This window comes from Crocuta crocuta, unplaced genomic scaffold (genome assembly GCF_008692635.1).
Source record: "Crocuta crocuta isolate KB4526 unplaced genomic scaffold, BGI_CrCroc_1.0 scaffold44, whole genome shotgun sequence".
Lineage (NCBI taxonomy): Eukaryota > Metazoa > Chordata > Mammalia > Carnivora > Hyaenidae > Crocuta > Crocuta crocuta.
The window spans coordinates 7235789-7256953 of record NW_027530179.1 but is presented as its reverse complement, the minus strand read 5'-3'; the positions used below and the strand labels follow the sequence as shown (position 1 = coordinate 7256953).

Genomic DNA, 21165 nt, shown 5'->3' with positions numbered 1-21165 from the left:
TCGGATCCTAAATACGCACACACATTGTTTTCTCCGAAACACATTCACCAGGAGATTCTAGTAAACTCACATTCATTCATGCAAGCCGTCTCGCAAAGCGTGTCTTCTGGTGCCCTGCCCCTCCCCCTCCCTGCCAGGTTCCTGGCTGGTCAGAATAGCCCTTCTGGCTCACACTAGCAAAGAACTCCTTACGTGCTCACATGCGGTCTTATTACTGTCACGGTTAGAGTGACGGGGGGAAAGATGCAAATTGTACAGGACAGTTTGGGCTCAGAGAGAGGCTTCTGTGCTATCACACGTGGGGGCGCGCGCGCGCACGCACACACACACATACACACACACAGAAGCTGTGTCTCCTCCTAATTGCTCAGTTGTCTCCTAATTTTTACCCCTCTCTTCCGCTCTCCTACCATCCAGTCTAANACGCCCCCAGCCCCTGGGCTCGGACCGGCCCCCCGCCGGCACGCGCATGCCCACTCAACTTCCTCTCCCTCAACCCTATCTGGCCCGGACAGCCGCCGGGCTGCAGCCAAGATGACCCAGCATTTGGCCCAGGACCCCACCCTTCACTCAGCCCCGAGCGCTAAGAAACAGAAGGGCAGCCTCTGACATCCAGGAGCTGTGTCATCCGCTGCTTTGGGGGTGAGGGGACCTACAGGATTATGTGTGCCCCCCCTACTCACCTATGCCGACTTTCTTCTCCTTGGACGGGACTCAGAGTAACAAGTCTTAAACTGAGCTTGAACTCGCAAAGGACGTTTGATTTTTGCTGACTCCAAACTTTAATTCTCTTCACTTACTCTCCGTTCATTCATTCGTTCGTTCGTCCGCTCAATCTTAGGCGCCACGCGAGGCGCCAGACATTTGGAGTGTAGGAATGGGCTACAGTTGTCCCTCCGGACCTCTCAGCTCGCAAAAGACGTCTTACACTTTCCTTATTAACACGGCTTATTAATCATCTTTGTTAATACGTCTTCTCAGTCCTCAGATCCCTGCGTTCAAAGGCTATCTGCCTTCCCAGCACATGGTATCTTCCTTCCTTTCCTCCATGCCAGAGCTAAGTGGCTTCAGGAGTGGGGGCGGGGGGAGTCGCATTGATCTCTTGTGGAGACATATTGCCTGGAAGCACAGTGATAGCTGTAACGGTAAGACTATAAAAACCCAACACTCATTCCACTGGGAGAGGAAGAATAAACTGGATTCAAAGTTTCTTGAGAAAAATTTGGAAGGATTTATCAAAATCTCGAAAAATGTGTATATATTAGGCTTTTAGGTACAAAACAACAGGGCACTCTACCTTTTCTTTCCATTCATTTTCCCATTAACAAACTAAAGTCTAATTTGCATGGAGTAAAATTTCCCTTCTCACAAACAAAATTCCAGGCTCAGCTTTCAACTTCATGGATGAGTTGCACCAAATACTTAAAATGGAAATAATACCGATGTTACTGACACCATTCAGAAAATAGAAGAGACAGGGGCACCTGGCTGGCTCAGTCGGTTAACTGACTAACCAACTGTTGATTTCCGCTCAGGTCGCGATCTCACAGTTAGATGGAGCCACTGGAGGGGCTCAGCGTGGATCTCGGAGCCAGCTTGGGATTCTCTCTCTCCCTCTTTCTCTCTTGCCCCTATCCCGGTCATGCTCTCTTTCTTTCTCAAAATAAATAAATAAACTTAAAAGAAATAGAAAATAGAGGAGACACCTCCCAGCTTGGTTTGTTAAGTCAGAATATCCTTGACACTAAAACCTGACAAGGACATTATAGGAAAAGAAAAATACAGATGTACATACCTTATGAGCATGGATAGAAACATCTCTAACAAACCATGAGCAAATGAAAACCATCAATGTCTATAACAATATAATACAATATGACCAAGTGGGCTTTATATCGGGAATGAAGCCTATGTTGAACATTTGAAAATCATTCAACCTAATTCACCATATCAGCAGAATAAAGGACAATTATGGGATTATCTCAATAGATGCAAAAAAAAAAAAAAAAACCCACATTTGCATGACTCCCCCGACCACCGCCAATTCACGATTAAAAACACTCAACAAAGCAGCAAGGAAAGAGAATGTCGTGACTTTGATAAAGGACACTTACCAAAAACCTACCGCTAACATGTATTTATGGTATATCTGTTGACTGTAATTCTCTAAGATTGCTCATGGTGGATGCAGCTTCTGAGGGCTTAATGCCCTGACCTTGCTGGATATTCAGTGTTCTGAATATGATTCTGGTCTTTTCTTGTTTTACGGATGTGATATCTTCTGTTCCTTGAAACATTTATCTTTCACTGGTGGCCAATTATTCTGTTTGTTCAACATGGTCCCCCTTGTGTACTGCCACTCCCATCCTCTGATCAGGGTTTCACCTTTAAACACTCTGGGAGATCTTCTTTAGTTTGTAACCCACTTGTCTTCAAATTTGGAGAAGGAAAGAGTTAGGGATCAAATGCCCATAGGCAGTTGACCATCTATCTTCATTAGTTCTCCACTGCTTTTGCTGGCCACTCAGTCCCCTAGAGCACCTGTGGCCTAGGCTGTTGCAGCTTACTTCTGCGATGAAGGGGAGGTTACGATGGTCTTAAAACTCATGACTGCAAGAGTCAAGAGCAGAAATCAAAAGTGTCCCCTCCACTGTTTTTTGCTATGGCTACCATCTGCCCATCTGTGGTCACTTTCTACACCCACCATTTGCATGCCAGTACAGCCTCTGGCTTCCACATTATGTTGGTTCCGCTTGATCTCATTCCAAAAATCCCATGTCTAACTGAATTTTCTACAGCTCTTTCAGAGCTAATGACCTGTATCCTCCTCTTTATTCCTCTTTCCCTAATTTTGAATCTGAGCCTTGGGGACTCCTCTGTAGCACCCTGTGCTTCAACCACCTTCGAAACAGTCCTTAGGTCCCCTTCTCCTGACTCTGAGACATGCATGAGCTCTCTGGCCATCCCTTTCCAGGACCCTCCCTTCTGGTGAGACCCCTGACCTACCTGAGCTGAGAGCTATTGAGAGATGGGGAGTAAGTGGTCCCCTCTGGAGAAGTGATCAGAACTAAGGAGGACACGAGGAAGGTAGTGACTGCTCAAGAAACCAGAATAGAGAATAGTATCGGCCTTCAAAAACCTTGAGAGAAAGTGGAAAGGGGACAGAGCCAGCTCTTTAGGGTCCCTCATTCCCTCAGGCCAGGGGTAGCTAATGCCTCGGATCTGATTTATAATCAGCTGAAGTCCAGGCTGACACTGGGCCCAAGGGGGAGGAGTTTCTCCCCGAGCTGGTGGGAAGCAAGAGGGCAGGGCTGGAACATTCAGGTGCAGGGTCTTCCTGGACAGACTCGCTTCCTAGGACACCCAGCCCATCCATGGCTATTTTCATATTCAGGTCATGAATGTTTATCTCCCTGGGTTTTAAGCCCAGCAAGCCCTGAAGGTACCTTCCCACCTGCCTAGGCTGCAGGAGCTAAAATCCCAGAAGCAGGCCTCCCTGATGCTTCCTTTCACAAATCTGAGGTTACCCTAGCTGCCTGGCCACTCTTCACTCTCCCTGCACTGAGACCCAGACCGACCTGTACTTGGTAGGAGCCAGGTAGATGTCCACACAGGAGAAGTGGTTGAGGCTAAAGAGTAAAGAAAGTAAATAACAACTGTCCAGAGGCACAGAAGACAGAATGGGGTCTGGCCCCAAAGCTGTGAGAGGAGGTAGGGGACCGGAGACACTCCCTCAGGGTCAATGAGGCCAGGGGTGACCTTTGCCTAAGGTCTGCACACCATTGCTGCTGGCATATATGTGTAAGGAAAAGAGAAACAGAATCAGAGACAGAGAGAGACTCTGGGTTTCTGTCTAGTGAGCCCTGGGCAGGTCTTCCCAGCAGTTGGGGTGGGGACTGGCAAGATGGAGCAGAGGTAAGAGCCCTTTCCTGGAAGACAGGGCCCTCACTCTCCTTGGATCAGAGCAGAAGATCTCGTGGGATCTGAAGTGATGGAGGTGCCTGAGGGGGTGAGTGACATTTCCCCCAGGCCTGGGAGGAAGGGGAGCATTTTCTCAAGAAGGAAGCTCACCTGGAGATACCAACCGGTTGATAATTCTGAGCATAGCGATCAAGTTGCTGGAAGAGTTGTAGCTTCCGCACCAGTAGGGTGCCGAGTCCTCCTCCCTCAGCTGAATCCTGGTGATGAAGACGCCAGCACCTAGCCCACCCCAGATTGTGTGTTGAGAGTTCTAAGCGGCCATCTAGGGCCTAGAGCTGATCTGGGATACTTGTGTCCAGATGTCTGCCAACGCCGGGTTTTCCTTGTAGGGCTCTCCCTCAGGAGGTCCTGGCAGTGCACAGGAGGGTGTCTGCCTTGCCATGTCATGAAGTTCCTCGGGCACAACTTTATTTGCCCAGGAACCTGGATAACAGGCCCTAAGGTCAGGGCCCCGACTGGCCCAAGCTCTCCCTCTCTCCCAGGGCTGAGATAAGGGGAGAGGAAGCCGACACCCACAGCATGGTCCTCAAAGCCAGCCCTCTGATCACAGAGCCACCCTGCCCCCAGCCCCAACCCTGACCTTCACCCTCTCCATCTCACCTGAGGCCAGGAGCACAGCAGGACAGGTAGGCAGGAGAAGGAGTAAGGCTCCCCAAGCCATGCCACCCCCAGCCTGTTTCTGAAGGCAAAGGAGAGAAGGGGCACCTCCGGGGAGAGGGAAGCAGAACATAGGCCTAATTCTGCCCCAGCTTCCCAGCATCTCTGAGTCGGAGGAACCGAGAGGGGCCAACACCTCGACTGGAGGAGTGAGTAGCCTGACAGGTGAGCTCTGCAGGCAGAGGGGAGGGAGGAGCAGCCAGGCCTGGGGAGGGGGCCCCCACCTGCAGGGTCTGTCTCTGGGCCTGGAGACTTCAGTCCTGCCTCAGTGGCTCTCTTTTGCCCACTTCTCTCCATCTCTGTCATGCCACACCTTCCACCCCATCTCACTCCTCCATCGTTGCTGTGGAAAGCTCTGAGAATGCCCAAAAGGAGAACCATGGTGAGAGAAGAGGCCATTCCTCTATTCTTTCTCTCCGTGCACTGCCTGTGAGTGGTCAGGGGGTCATGGTGTCCCCATGGTACCCAGGGAAAGACAGGGACTCCACACCCAGGCATGGAGTCAATGATGTGTTTTTATCCTGGGGTTTCATCATTAGGATGGTCCCCGGGAGAGATGGGTGCTGGGGGAAGAGAAAGCACTGAGCAGGTGTATCAGAGGGTAAGGCGGGAGGGATGGGTCCAAGGAGGGGAGCTCAGCACCAGCTCCATGTCTTCATCTCTCTTTCCCTAAAGGTGCTCCGTCAACGTTGTTTGGAAGAATACTTGAGTGGGTGAAAGATGAAAAAGTCTTTCATTTAAAATTTTTTTTAATGTTTTATTTATTTCTAGGAGAGAGAGAGAGAGACAGCGTGAGCAGGGGAGGGTCAGAGAGAGAGGGAGTCACAGACTCTGAAACAGGCTCCAGGCTCTGAGCTGGCAGTCAGCACAGAGCCCGATGCAGGGCTCGAACCCACGAACCGCGAGATAATGACCTGAGCGAAAGTCGGACGCTTAACCGACTAAGCCACCCGGGCGCCCCGAAAAAGTCTTTCATTTTAACAATGGGTGTGTGAGATGTGCAGAAGAAAAGGTAGCCAACATTGGAACGAACTGAGCAACAAAATCAAGTGGTCAAGTGTAAAGTAACTCTCCGTGACCCTACAGTGCACAACCACCCCTGTCTCTAGCTCCCAGTGTGTCCCAGAGCCTTAGTCCTGACCGCCATGCTGGTCCTCCCTAAACCATGCTGAATGCCTCCCAGGGCGGCTCCCCAACTAGCCTCACAGGTATCGGGCCACAAGGGGATCCTCTTGCAAGAAGCTGGTGCGGGGGACTCTGGCCTGCAGCCACCACCCCACTCCCTGTACGCAGTGTCTGGCTGCTCACAACGGTACCTGACCCTGTGCTGTGTTCTGTCACTACCGTACACTTCGTTCCTCTCCAGACAGATGAGTCCCCTGAAGGCCAGGCAGCTTTTTTCATTTACCAGATCAGCCCCGATTTGTTCGATCCTGTGGCATCGTCTGCACATGAGCCTTGAGCTGCTGGGGAAGGGACCACAGAGCACATCTCCAGCCCCTTGTTGTGGAGGCTGCGCTTGTACAAAGCAGGCCAGCGACTTGTCCAGGTTCCCATGGAGGTTTCCCAGCTGAGCTGTGCATTTGAACCTAACCTCCAACACACACTTGGCTCACTGCTGAGCCGCCCTCATCCACCCCGGCTTCTGGCAGCTTGTCCACATTGTCCCTCCTCCAAATGGGCTATACTTGCCCTTGCAGACCCAAGGACAAGGTGGCATTGGGGGAGACTCAGGGGGGAAAAGGGGGAAAGATTGAGGCACAAAAATAATACGAGCCATTTCTTTGAGAATGAAAAATTAAAAGTGTGAGTCTCTTTTTACTGCTTTAATTGAATGGAAACTATAAATCAAACTACCCAGGTGTAAAAGTAGCATGTGCTATAAAAAGTTTCAATCTGTATTAATAAGAAGCTAAATTTATAACAGGGAACTGGAATCTTGGTTAGCCCACTGGTTCTGTTGAAAGAAAAAGCTTGAGAGCAGGGTTGTCTGACAGAATTTCCTGCTGTGGTGCAAATGTCCCAAATCTTCTGGCACAGCCCCGTAGCCAATAGCCACGTGTGGTCCTTGAGCATCTGACATGTGGCAGCTGCCGCTGAGGAACTGAATTTTTATTTTTCGTTTAATTTAATTAACTTAACCGTAAACAGGCATGTGTAGTTAATGGCTAGAGTATTAGCACAGCGTTCAATGACTGAGGTCAACTTCAACAACACCCTGTGCCCCTAATAAGGGGCAGATTTCTTTGTTGTGTGGTGTTTGTGAAAGTCGTAACTATAAAGCTAATAGAAGATCACGTACGAGAATGTCTTTGCACATTTTCTAAGAGACAGTATTCAAAATATTATCATGCTGCAGATTGGGACATACATCTTAAATAAGATCATCAAACCCAAGTCATAAAGGGAAAATGGGTAGATTTAATCACATCGTCGCCCGCCGGGCTGGCTTCCCAAATATCAGCAACACGATCTGCAGAGAAGAGAAAGCTGAGTTTATTGCTGGTGGCGGTCAGGGAGAACACCGCCTCGGCAGAGCTGCGGGCAGCATCTTAGAGGCAGGCAAGGTCAGAATTTATTGAGAAGTTACGTTCAAGGCAGGCTTTGCATAGTAGGGGCTGCACCAGGACTGGAGACCAGGGCAGTACAACAATCCAGGATTGGTTAGGAACAAAAAGGCGAGGGGGTTGAGGCAGGAATTCAAAGAATCTTTGGGTGCAAACGACCTCTTGATGTTTGCCATTGAAGAGTCACTGGATCTTCCAGGAAGTTTTACAGTGAACAATGAAACCATTTGCCTGGGCAAGAAAATGCCTGGAAAAGTCAGGTAATAGTAACCACAACAGTGGAATAGCAAAGGCACATTAATGTAGACGGTAAGATGTGGTGAAGGTGGCGAAGGCGGCCTGTAGTTATAAATAGTTTAAGCACACAGCATAAACATTTACTTGTCACGCAAAGGCTATTATGGGCAAAAGTAACGTCGGCGAGCAGCTCTCTGTGGACGCAGGCCTCCTGCCTGCAGCCACGGGAGCTGTGCAGGTAAAGGTTTGAACTATGGCTACTCAGAGTGGGGACAGACGCACTTGTCTCTTCCTGGAATGAGGGAGAATGTCGGTGAACACGGGCCACTCACCGCCTGATCGCCTGGAAGACAGTTTCCCATCACCTCCCGTGTTGTGATAAGGGAAGAAGCGTTCTACTGACCCCATCAGAACGGAGCCACAGAACATAAGACCCATGAGAGGCAGTCGCCAATGGGCTCCTCAGCATTGGGGTATCACACAGCTCGGGGCAGTTCTCTGACCCCTCTTGTTTTGGTGTTTGAGACAAAGACCCCAGGAAGCCGGAACATTTGGCTGATCTTCCTTTCACTGCCAATGTAAGTAACAGACTGTCTAAATCGAAAAATGACTCATTGTATCTTCAGCACCAAATCACTGAGGCTTGGGCCTGGGCCTGGTCAGATGTGTGTTGCCAAGTAACAGATGAGACCCTGAGGGAAGCTATTTGCAGTGTCTACAACTACCATTAATGAATAACTAAATGAACCAAGATTATTAAGAATCAGCAAGCAGAAGATGAGGCACCTGGGTGGCCCAATCGGTTGAGCTTCCAACTTCAGCTCAGGTCATGATCTCAAGGCTGTGAGTTTGAGCCCCGCGTCGGGCTCTGTGCTGACATCTCGGAGCCTGGATCCTTGCTTTGGATGCTGTGTCTCCCTCTCTCTCTGCCCCTTCCCTGCTCGTGCTCTGTCTCAAAAATAAATAAACATTTAAAAAAAATTTTTTTTAAAGAATCAGCAAGCAGAAGAAAGGAAGTTCAACAGCAAGATGATCAGAAGAAAATGTTAGCAGTAAAATCCAAATGCCTAAGAAGCCCACGAATCGATGTTTGACCTCATTAGTTGTCAGAGAAACACTCATGTGAAAACACTGAGCTGTCACTTTGTACTCAGCAGACTGGCAGCAACTAGGAAATTGAATAAGATTCAGTATTGGTGAAAATGTGAGAAATTTCTGGAACTTCCACGTGGAATGAATGTATGATTATCATACACTCAGTGTCCAACTCCTGAATGTATGCTCTATCATGGTTACTATAGTTCGTGTCCTGTTTAGGAAACATTGCCTACTCCAAGGTCATATTTCTCTGTTTTTTTTTCTAGAAGCTTTATTGTTTATACCTTTCATATTTAAGACTATGTTCCATTTTGGTTAATTTTGTGTATGGTGTGAGAGAAGGGTAAAAGTCTTTTTCCCCCCAGGTTACTATCCAATAGACCAACACCATGTGTTGGTTAGACCCTTTCCCCCCAAATCACAGAGGACCCATGTGGTAATCAGGTGACGACACAAATGGGTGTGTTTCTGAAGCTATGGTCTGTTTGGCTTATAGCACCTGGCTATGTGTTCTAGAAAAGTCTTATATGGATCCTCTAGGAAGATGATAGGGATGCTTCTTTTAAATTGGTTTTTGTTTTTCTGGAGTTTTGCTTGTTTGTTTATTTTTTATAGTCAGCTGCTAACGCAACTTAGGTGTTCATCATGAGGGACAATAGAAGTAAAATTCGGAAAAGTAAAATTCAACACTTACAAGGAATCATATGCAGCAGTAAAAAATAAAATCAAAGATATAGATTTATGTAGAGTAACAAGGACAGTGTCAGAAGAAAAATATCGAGCAACATTTATAAATAGAGTTACAGTTTTCAAAAAAAGGTTAAATGCTGACTTTCACATAGTTAAAAATAAACACCCAATGGGGCACCTGGCTGACTCAGTCAGTTAAGCGTCCAGCTCTGGATTTCGGCTCAGGTCATGATCTCACAGTTCATGATATCCAGTCCCATGTGGGGCTCTGCACTGACCTCGCAGAGCATGCTTGGTATTCTCTCTCTCCGCCCCTCCCCTGCTTACCCACACAGTACACATGTACTTTTTCTCTCTCCAAATAAATAAGTAAATAAATATTAAAAACAGAAATAACAATAAACTTGCATTAAAGTTTCTTTTAAACTCATATTCAGTGACTGAACCAGGCAGATGTTAGAACCAGTTAGAAAAGGAAGTCAAGAAGCATACATTTATATGGAGAAAAGTGATGTTGAATTATATTGAATTATATGGGGAAACAAACCAATTTGGTGTTTATTTTCCCCCCACAGCAGGGGACGGAAGAAAATGACAGAATCTGCCTGTCTGTCACTTACCCACAACTCATAAAACTATAAAATAGCTCCCACAGAATCCGAATCAGAGAACACAAGGAAGAGTGTGCTAAACACAATGCATTTTTTCACTAAAGTGCACATTACATTCTATTATAATATAGAATGAAATATGTATAAAGTATGGGGGCACCTGGGTGGCTCAGTTGGTTAAGCGTCTGACTTTTGATTTTTGGCTCTGGTCATGATCTCTTGGTTCATGAGTTCAAACCTCCCCATCAGACTCAGTGCTAACAGCACAGAGCCTGCTTGGGATTCTCTCTTCTCTCCTTCTCCCTCTGTCCCTCCCCAACTCGTGCACATGTTCTCTCTCTCTCTCTCTTCCCCCTNGCTAACAGCACAGAGCCTGCTTGGGATTCTCTCTTCTCTCCCTCTCCCTCTGTCCCTCCCCAACTCGTGCACATGTTCTCTCTCTCTCTCTCTCTCTTCCCCCCCCCAACTAAAATAAATAAATAAACTTTTAAAAAGGTGAAAACAAAGCATGTTCACATTCTGCTTGCCATTGGCCTTCTCTTCTATCATGTAGGTAGCTGTTCCTTCCTAACATAAATGAGAGGAAGTAGGTCCAGCCTGGAACAAGAATAGACTTACCCCAAATCTCAGTTAGTAGGAGTGGGGATGTTCAAGTAGGAGGAAGGACTGGGCTGGGAAGCCTGGGTACGGGAAATGGGTAAGGACAGTAGACTCAGATTTAGTCTGTAGAAGGGCCCAGTCCTGCAATGGTACCATTCTCTACACAATCAGGCAAAGTTTCCCTTCAAGCCCCAAAGAGGAATCTGGTTCTTGAAGATCAGCTCCTCTCCAAACAGATCTGCCTTTGGTTCCAACTGTAATCAGTCCTGATTTTGTGAGATTTTGAAAAGTTTGTTTATAGAATGCTAAAATGGAGCAATTTTCACTTACGTGACTGCCATGGAACCTGAATTTTCCAAATGTCACTGAATGATCATGTTGGTATCTCAGGATTGAAGTAAAGTGATGGGAAAGAGGAGTCATTTTCTTAAATACAGAGGTTTTCTAGAAAAGTACCCTAGATTTTGAAACAGGAAAAAATAGGAATTCTCTGTGTTTGTATCATTTTATGTCTTTGGGATGATATAGAGCACATTATAATGCCCAATATATTGCTTTTGGTAAATAGGCACTTGTTATTATAACATAACTTCATAAGGGACAAAAGGGTATATTTGCTGTAACCAACAAATAATGTGTATTTGTATTTGTTTTTCATGGACAATAAAAAACAAAACAAAGACCTTTCAAACTTGCACTATTTCCATCTTAGTTTTGACTGAGATTGTTTGGGCAAATGCTGTGGACCATTCCTACCTCCTTCTCGTGGGCCTTTCCATATAGTGAAAGGTCTGCACAATCCTTTCTCAGACTTTCCAGCAGCTAGGGCTCCAGATATAATTTAGGCCCCACCAATCAAATGCATTTGCGTGAGACTTAAGGTTGGAGGAAAGGCATTCATTTCGTTGGTGTGGATTGTGGTTGAGATGGGGTGATTCTGGAACCAGAAGCTGTGCTGGCAGCTTCCTGGTTTGGGAAGTTTTCTGATTCCTCAGGGTCCCGACTGTGACAGGAGCAGTGGCCTTTTTAACAGCCTCCCACCATGGTGTGGCTTTGAGAGTCATTCCCAGTGGCTCATAGTAGGATCTGACATGGTAAACCATTCACTATCTAGTTTTTAAAAATACCTCCCTGCATAAAATAGGCAGATTGGATTTAGTTGTCTGCAACTAAATATGACTGACGCAAGTCCCGAGAAAATAGATGCCATATTCTGAAGTGGGGCAGGCCAGTGTGCAACACGTACAAAATGGTATCCAAGTCTCACCCACACTGAGGGTATACATTTGTGAGGATTATGAGGATTAGGAGAGGATTTTTAGAGACAGTTTGGGTGTCTTATGACCCTGGGGGTGGAGGGGAGTGGATGTCTGCCCCTTACCTCAAGCCTAAGGAGAGGGCTTCAAGGTCACAACTTGGAGAGCCTAAATGTCTTCTGCACTTTGGGAGACATAGCGGACTGGTGCCTGACTCCGGTTTAAGAATTGTAATGGACAGAGACTTCAGTGGCTAGACGTCCCAATGGCAGGGTGAAGAACAGGTGGTTCTGTGGCAGCCCACCAGGGCTCCGTGACCAGATGTGAGTTGCACATGTACGAGACCCCCAGTGTGGGTTGTCATGGATCCTGTCCAAAAAGGCTGCCTGGAGGTAAACAGGCTCCATGGAAGGAAGCTAGAGGTTGACAGATGTAGGTGAGGAAAATAATTTTCCCTCTACCCTTCTGGGTTCTTGGTTGAGACCTCTGTAATAAAGGACAGATTAACAAGAGGAAAACAAGCAGAAGTTTATTCACATCTAGACCTCATGTATACAGGGGAGATACCCAGGAGAAAAACTGAGTAACTCCCCAAGGTAACTCATAATTCCAGCTTAGCGATGCCTTGGTGGTCAGTTAAGCATCCGGCTTAGGCTCAGGTCATGATCTCACAGTCCGTGAGTTCTAGCTCTGCATCAGGCTCTGTGCCAACAGCTCAGAGCCTGGAGCCCGCTTCCGATTCTGTGTCTCCCTCTCTCTCTGCCCCTCCCTCCGCTCACACTCTCTCAAAATAAAATAAAAACATAAAAAATTTTAAAAAAAGAACTCCAGCTTAACTTCTGTCTTCAGCTATAGAGAAAAGATGGGTATGGGGAAACTGTTATCATTCAAACTGTTTTCATTCAAAGAAAAGCATAGTAACAAGAGTTAAGGTTTGTTTTGAAGATTTCAACCGGTTCCTTCTCCACTGATAAGATTCTCCTATGATTTACTCATCCTTTTGTCCTGGTACAGAAAGGGAGATAACCTTACTAACGGGGATTTCCTTCATAAATGTTAACTTCTCTCACAAAAGGTTAACTTCCACTCTGCCTTCAGAGCTTCTTCTGTGTCTGCTGTTTCTCAAAATAATTCTTGTGCCAGAGAGATATATTTTCAGGTGGTATATTCTGTTCCCCTCACTGCCTAATGCTTGGAGGCTGAGGGATGCAACCAGTCAAAAGTGAAACGCAATTGCATGTGTCAAAGAAAATGCAGGTGCAAGATGGGGCTACTCGGATAAGTCCAAGTGGTTCCCTAAGAGACAAAGTCAGCTTTAAGCACACTGACCCTCAGGGCAGCAGCAACAAGTAAGACCTTCCCTGCTCCCTTCCTCTTCCCTCCCACTGCTCCAGCCCTGGGAAAGGGAGGCATTAGAAGCTGCAGCAGGATGTGGAGATGGTGGCGGAGGGAAGAAAGAAAAGCCTACCTGTACCCTTTTCTCCCTCTGACAGGGAAGAGAGAATCTAGAGGAACTGGAGAAGATTTTGTTTTAAATGGAACCCTTCCACACCCCCACACCCCAACACTGAACATAAGCTGGTTTGGGAGTAAAGTTTGTATTGCTTAGAAATGCCCAAAAGGATATTGATGAATAGGCAGAACACAGAGGGGCTTTAAGGGAGTATGATATTCCAGCTGTGGGTATACGTCAGTGCACATTTTTCCGAACCCACAGCATGGACAACACCAAGCGTGAGCCCTAAGGTGAACTATGGGCTTTGGGTGACACTGATGTGTCAGTGCAGACTCATTGATTCTAACAAATGTACCACTCAGGGACAGGATGTCCATGGCGGAGGAGGCTGTGCATGTGGGGGTGGGAAGACAGAAGTTATAGCATAACACTGTACTGTCTACTCAGTTTTGCTGGGAACCTAAAACTGCTCTCAGAAATAAAGTCTATTTTTTTTTATGCCCAGGAGAGTGATGGTCTCACCATAGGTTTTACCAGGGGGCCAGTGAGGTCCCTAGCAGAGCAAGGCTGGATGGCAGTAAGAGAACAAATATAAGTGTCATCTGAATTATACTTTGTGAGTCCCAGTTGTTGTACTTAATACAGAAATTAATTGCCATGACCTTGATCTTGATGACTCCTCCTGGATTTCTTTGCACCCAGCCCTCCATGCTCTCCCACCTGGTACCGCTTTTCTCCCTCTGGGTAAGAGAGGGGCTGGGCAGAGATCTCACAAAAGAAGTTCAGAAAGCCTCTTATTTACCACTGAACAGAGTGGAGTGTGGTATTTGTTAGGGGAGGAAGGCATGCCCGCCAGCTCCTGGAAGGTTGAGTCTGCTTCCCTGGGAAGCTGTGTCCTTGAGACAGTTTAGGAGGCTGCCTTTCCTGAGAAGGGACAGAAATGAACAGTATTTGAAAATGGTACATCCATGTCAGCCCTGGTCTGAGTCTTCCTTCCTCCTCTGAAGGAAAGACTGAATTGCCAGTAGCAAAAATACTCACCCTGCTCTTTCTATCCCATCCTGGGAGCCAACCCCACCCCATTCACGTCACCCCTAGGGGTGGGCCCTGCCTCCTCTCCAAAGATTTCTAAGGACAGAAGCAAGGAAAGTCAGGAGACGCATTCTGGGGAAGCCCTGGGAATCTCTAAACCCGCGTCTGCAGCTGATGCCTGTGTCTACTCATTCATCTCATTCATTTCCATCCAAGCCTGTCCCTGGCCCTCACTCACCTGAGCCCCAGGCTTTCTGGACAGAAGCAAACAGATCTGAGAACAGGATGAATCCACATGCCGGAACAATTGCCAGCACTGGCAGGTCCTTGGAAAGGGCGAGCACTAGAATCCTAAGTTTGACCCCCCCTAGAGTCCAAAAGGGTGGGGATCTGCCTGCTCCTGGCCATGGGAGCAGCCACACAAGGGTTCTCAATTCTTTGAAGACAAGACCTCTTCTTTTACCAGGGTCTTAACCCTGGCTCTCACCCCAAAGGAATCTACCTGGTCTCCTGCCCCTAACACCTTCCTTCTCCAGACCTCCCCCACAGCTGCTGCGTCACTCTGCACCGAGACCCTCACTCACCCCTCAGGGGATCTAGGGAAAGCCCTTTGTGCTCCCCATTGTTTTTGGAACAGAGTTCGTATGACTGCATGGCTTTCGAAGGTCTCTGCCATTTGAATTCATGGTCCTGCATTAACTTTACCCTCTCCTCACCACTCAGCCCAACTGCCTACCTCTGTAGGCAGCACACCCTGTGCATGTGTTCCCACCACTTGCCCCTGACATAGAATACCACCCCCTTTGTGCCTTCAACGTTTCTCCTCCTCCAGGTAGTGTTCTCTGATACCCACCTCTGACCCCTACTCCCCAACAAGTAAGATAAGGACGGACTTCTGTTGATATAATTCCTTTGACTCCAAGGAAGAGGCTCTTGATTACTCAGATTCCATTGCATCTGGACCACATTTTCCAGGTGGTGCATTGTTAGCAGGGACATAATGTACCTGTATGTTCTTAGCCCCCCAACCCCTGGTTCCTCTCCTCTGGGGATGGTGGATGGGACATTGCTGCCTTGAAGTGAGAGCATTCAAGGCTTGCATTGGGGCTTCAGGATAGAAATAGAAGCAAAGGTCATTCTGCCTGCTAGGGTTCAGGACTCCTTCGGCCCTCCTGGAGCAGGAGAAGGTCTTCCATGTGGTCCAGCCTGGCTCTACAGAGTCCACATATGGGGCCTTAGCTGAGGGCCCGAGCTAAGCCCTTACACTGCTTTGCTTTGGTTTCCACGTAGCAACCCTCATTCAGACACAACTTACCCTGGATCCAGATTGCCTTTGTTGGTTCTCTTGGCTAGTACCATTTACTAGAAGGGATAAAAAGCCTTCTGAGCCTTGATTGACACTGAATTCCTACTGGGTGCCCAGATAATGCTTGATGAGAATGGGTCAACATATCCTGAGCTCGCCAGCCTATCTGCACAACCCAGCCAACTCAATCCGAGCCAGAGAAGGACCTTCTTCTCCTACATGCTGAGCGGCCCTCTCCCAAGTGCATTGCCATGGGACTAGACTGTTTGGGAGGGAAACACTCACAAGGTCCTAGCAGGTCAAAGGTTCATCTGCAAAGATGTATTCTGTTGCATTCAGCCCAACCCCCAAAGAACAGAATGGCAGGGAGTGCCCAAGGTCACTCAGCACACAGAACCAGCACTGGGACCCACATTTCCTGACTCCATTCCTATGTATGCCGGTGACATCTAGCTGGTCTCAGCCATTGGGGTCTTTCAGCTCTCAGCACCCACACCCTCCCAGCCCATCACCATCGCGTGACCTGCTCATCTGCCACAAGAGTCATTCTGCTCTTGCTTCTGACCCAACATGGAGCATGCCCATGAGGCGGGCAGCCTCCCTCCTGCCTTCCACAGCCCACCTTCTCTCCTCTTAAACTCCCATTTCAGGCCTCCTTCCTGCGTGGGGTTGGGTGGACAACATTACTGCCTCCAAATAATCCCCCCTCAATACATTAAATTTCTTTCTATGGTTGGCAACTGCCATGCCCTCCCTCACTTGGAAAACTGAAGAAGAAAAAGTCAAGAAGAAGAAAGGACTCCCCACATTCCACTGAGGGAAAGTCCATTTATCTCTGGGCATGCTCAACCCACCCCAGAAAGAAACCTTCTTCTGTCTATTTGGTTTAACTAAAAATCAGTCCCTTACTACCTCTCGGTACAAACCCAGTCCTCCGAAAAAGAGGACTACATTTTGTTTCCCCTGAGAAACTAATAATTCCTTCAGGTAGGAGCAATCTGTACTAGACTCTGTTTCTGTAGCCACATTAGTCTAAAGGTGTCTCCAATTACTGGGTAAAGCTACTATCAGTCTGCCACAGCATCTTTTGAGGCTTGATGAAAATAATTATGTTTACATTTATCCTGTATTAAACTTGATACACTTCTCATGCAAGAGTCTTGGCTCAGTCATTCTTGGTTATTTTTGTTGTTGTTGTTGTCTTTATTAAGATTTCAGTAAAGGAACCAGGCGGCAGGATGGATTCAGACCTCGTGGGCCCATGCCATCTGCTGGTTACTGGGGTGGGCAAACTCTGCCAAGTGTAAAACATAAAGCCTTTGTTCCTCTGAACCCAATAAATACAGAAGAACCCAGAGAATTAGAGCCATTGAATGTCACAGTGGGGAAAGCCAGAAGGGGGTGAGGGACTTGCTCAGGGTCACCGAGGATGTTCAGGGCACAGAAGAATGGGAATTGGGACTGCATACTTCCCCTCATCCTGCGACAGCCCCCACCTCCCTGGGTAAAGAGCAAGGTGTTAGTTAGTGCTTCCACAGAATCCAGACACTAAGATCAAATTAATAAAATGTCCCTGGGGCACCTGGGTGGCTCAGTTGGTTAAGTGTCTGACTCTTGACTTCAGCTCAGGTCATGATCTCATAGTTCGTGAGTTCGAGCCCCGAGTCAGGCTCTGCGCTGACAGTGTGGAGCCTGCTTGGGATTCTGTCTCCCTCTCTCTCTGCCCCTCCCCTGCTTGCTCTCTATCTCTCTAAAAAATAAACAAAAATAAACTTTAAAAATTTAATAATAAAAAAAGATGCCCCTGACTAGAGGGCAATGGAACCCCTTAACTGACCACATAAATCCTTTATAACCAGCTGGTTAATTACTGGGTGTCACTGGGTGTTTCTAAAGTGCTGGGGAATGACCATATTCTGACTAGGGCTCAATAGCTTCCCTCCGTCCTGTCTACAGACCCATCAGTTTGCATGGTCAGCTCTTTATTTCCAGATATTTCAAAGTCCAATTTAAGCCCAACCCTCTCCTGATACTCACATATTGGGGTTAGTAGGATGTGGACCAGCAGTGTCCCGTGGGGTGGAGGCCCCTCCAACTCAATGGCTCCAAAGGAGAAGGTTTCTTAAGAAGCTTGAGGAAGAAGTGTTGGCTCTTTCCAGCTCTGTGTCCCCACGTGGGTTGACAGGCTTTCCAATAAACTGGTCATGCCTCCACCAATGAAAAGCAACTCAAGGTCAGTGAAAGGCCTTTCATTTTGCTCTCTAGAATGTATCCCTCACATCTGCTACCTTTTAAATCCCTTGAGAGAGGGGGCAGCTTTCTACTGGCAAATTGGACCAATTTTGAGGATTCACCAAGAACCACATAATCAAGGTGGGTCTGTGTAAAATCCCAGCTGCACCAAGTACCCGCTGAAAGACACAGCAAGTAACCTAACTTCTTGGAGCCTCCCTTCCTTGTACCACGGGAACAGCAGTGCCTATTTCACAGAAGGGAGATGAATGAACCAAGTGCTTGGCACAAAGTCGATGCTCAGGTGTCTGGTTCCTCTAGCAGGTTCTCTGATGTAGAGTAAGAGAATTTTTGAGATCACCTAACCCAATTTTCCTGACAGGTGAAAAAGCTGAGGCCAAGAGAGAAGCTAGGTAGGACTTTTGCAAACGCGCAGAGTGAGCATGGAAGACCTAGGTGCACTGATTTCAGGTCTGGAGCTTTTCCGGTTACTCTGTGCCACTTGTCCAAAGCAGCCCTCCCAGCCTGTGGCTGAGGTCAGCCTCCAAAAAAAAACCTTCCTTCCCTGTCCAGGGTCTGCTGCTTCTGACCTTTGCACTGTATCAGACAAATTCATTTGGACAGGACATGGGGGTTCTGAGGTCAATCATGTACCGGTACAGCCCCAAGTCTTGCCACCAGAACTCTGCTGCTGTGACCTTGAATATGGGTTCCATGGGACAACCTTCAACAGGTATCCCTGGACTGGGCCAGTTTGGGTCTTTGTTTCTTTGTTGTTGTTGTTGTTTAACTTTTTTTTTTTGAGACAGAGGGACACACACAGAGTACATATGAATGGGGGAGGGGCAGAGAGAAAGGGAGACACAGAATCCAAAGCAAGCTCCACTCTCTGAGCTGTCAGCACAGAGCCCATTGTGGGGCTCGAACTCACGAATCACAAGATCATGACCTGAGCCAAGTCTGACACTTAACCTTAACCGACGGAGCCACCCAGGCACCCCTAGGTCTTTGTTTCTAAGTGTTGGAGCCCACCACTGTCTCTGGGGGGCGCTGGTTCCTCACCTGCTGCCAGGCCTTCAGGCTGGAGGAGTAGAGCATGACACTGTAAAAGCAGACTGTGGTCAAGGTCTTTCATTCTAGCAGCCACTTTTGTTTCTCCTCTTCATCTACAGCTTGGAATCCTAGAATGAGAAGTCAAAGTGTTTCACTGAGCAAATGCTCCTTCCACCATCCTTACATCCACAGACCCCACCACAGATACAAGGTCGCAAATCAAAAATATTAGTAAGTAGCTCCATCAAGCATTTATGAGTAATTTAGGATTTCTGTAAGTTATTTTGAAATGGTTCAGCAATTTTATGAACACACATATGATATATAATTATATAGTGATATATAGTGATATAATATAAATATTTATAAATATGTGTGATAAATTAATATATTTATATTTATAATTAATAAATATAATTAATATATTTATAAAATCTGAGCAATGTACACACATATGGAGCAAGTGATGCAAAATATCAATTATGGTTGGATGTTTTGATCTAGGTAATAAGTTTATGGTGGCTGTCCTTTCCATTGTAGACTGGAAATTTTTAATAATAAAATGGTAAAAAAAAAAAAAGTGAAAGAGAACTTGGCCAGGTTTACAACCCATATTCTATTCTACCTGTGTTTCCCCAGACATGGCCCTTGCTTTCCAGCACCTGGTACTTCACCCTAGCCTCTGCTGTCCCCAGGTTGACTGCTCTCCCCCACTCCTCTCCACCCACATCCACCCCTTCTAGTCCCAGAGGGAAGTCTACCTGAACAGTTCCACTTGCACTCATCTCTTTGCCCTTTCAACACTCAATACCCTTGATCACCCTCATCTGTTTCCACCACAACCACCACCATCATCATCCACCATAACTTTTATTAAGCACTAACTGTGCATTAGAATTTTACGTCAGTCTGCTATTTAACTCTTAGGGCACCCCCCTTAGGGCAACCCATAGGTACCATTTAAAAATAAATATTGAGTAGGTACTATTTACAAATGAGGACCCTGAGGGTCAGAGAGGTTGGAGAACTTCCTAAGGTCACAAATGTAGAAAGTGGCAGAGACAGGATTTGACCCCAGCTCTGTCTGATTCCAGAACCCTCTTTTCCACACTACCTCCCTATACTTTGCTAAAGGGTCTTCCACAGTATTTTTGTCTTCATGCTATGACTTTGCCCTTTTGTTATTTACCTTTCCCTTGTACTAATGCCTCCTCTACCTCAGTGCCTGGTCCCTTTAAGGAGAGACTATATCTTATACTTTCCACCTCCCAGGAAATCAGCACAGTGATAAGAGATTGTTCAGTTCACTTCGTGTAATTTTCTTAACTTCACGGTGCGCTAGAGGAAGCTCCAGATTCTCTTTCATCACCCAGTTCCTGCTGGGACAAGGTTAACCAGCACAGACTGCATCCTTTACCTTTTCTTCTCTTTCCTGTGTCTAGCCCACACCCCAATCCCATTCAGTCCCTCCTAAAGAAGTGAGAGAAATCCCTCTTAGCAGGTACCCCTTCAGCTGTCTCCATCCCTCCCCCTGCATCTCCTTACCTGAAGCTCAGAGCAGCAGCAGCAACAGTAGCCATGACCACCCCAGAGTCCTCTCCCCTTCATCCTATCCCCCTCCCAGCATCCACTGAGAGCTGCCTGTCCCAGGGCTCTTCCCATTGCTGGAGGATGTTGCCCCACAGGGGTGTCTTCCATGTTCCCTGAGAAGCTTGACTATTACTTTGCAATTGAGAAGGGAAGTGTGAAGAGGGAGCAGCTCAGGAAAATGCAGAAGAAGAGAAAAGAGCAAACACTGCCCTTGTGACATCTTCCTTCCTGCAGCTATTACGTCACTGCCCATTGGTCAACACTCAATAGCTCCCTGTTCTCCACCATAACAAGTCTGGACCCACCCATCCACTCCACTCCACTTCCTCAGGTCGCCAGAAAATTCCACCCCTGGCCACTGACCACTACATCCTCAAACCTCTGCCATTCCCCCTGTCTGGAATGACACCATGCATCCAAATTTGGTTTGTTCTCCAAGATGGAGTTCAAACCTTGCTGATGACCAGCCTTCTTTAATCTTACTCCACACCATGATTCTCAAGTATGGGCACGTGGCTAAATCACTCAGGAAGCTGGCAAACATACACATGCCTGAGCACCACCTCCCAGAGATTCTGATTTGGTAAGTCTGGGAAAGCTCTGGAATCTACATTTTAACCAACAGCCCAGGGGTTTCTAAGGCAAGTGGTCCAAATAGACAATGCCTGTACAAGCTCTGTCTGAAGTCAGATGGGCCCTGAGGCATTTGTCAGGCAGCCATCCTGTGTGCAAGGTGTGTGCAGCCCTGAGCTCCCAGCCTAGGCAGAGGCATGAAGCCCACAAACATGAAAAGTACAAG

At 47.2% G+C, this 21165-nt stretch overlaps 1 protein-coding gene and 1 long non-coding RNA gene across 4 annotated transcripts; both read right to left on the bottom strand.

The window, feature by feature from the left end:
- Positions 1-2532: 2532 nt before the first annotated feature.
- Positions 2533-4642, bottom strand: TREML4 (triggering receptor expressed on myeloid cells like 4). Its single transcript, XM_077764824.1, has 5 exons — positions 4582-4642; positions 4072-4200; positions 3579-3629; positions 3007-3067; positions 2533-2569 (listed from the first exon to the last, which is right to left on the bottom strand). Exons 1-5 carry the CDS (start codon positions 4640-4642, stop codon positions 2533-2535), a joined length of 339 nt encoding a protein of 112 aa, XP_077620950.1.
- Positions 4643-5448: 806 nt separating this feature from the next.
- On the bottom strand, positions 5449-20527 carry LOC144232216 (uncharacterized). Of its 3 annotated transcripts, none has more exons than XR_013335335.1 (4): positions 20322-20527; positions 18786-18904; positions 17529-17699; positions 5449-8390 (listed from the first exon to the last, which is right to left on the bottom strand). It is a non-coding gene; the product is annotated as an uncharacterized LOC144232216 (long non-coding RNA). The 3 variants fall into 3 exon arrangements; XR_013335334.1 differs by lacking the exon at positions 5449-8390 and adding an exon at positions 10309-16991; XR_013335333.1 differs by lacking the exon at positions 5449-8390 and having other exon boundaries at positions 10309-17699.
- Positions 20528-21165: the final 638 nt, after the last annotated feature.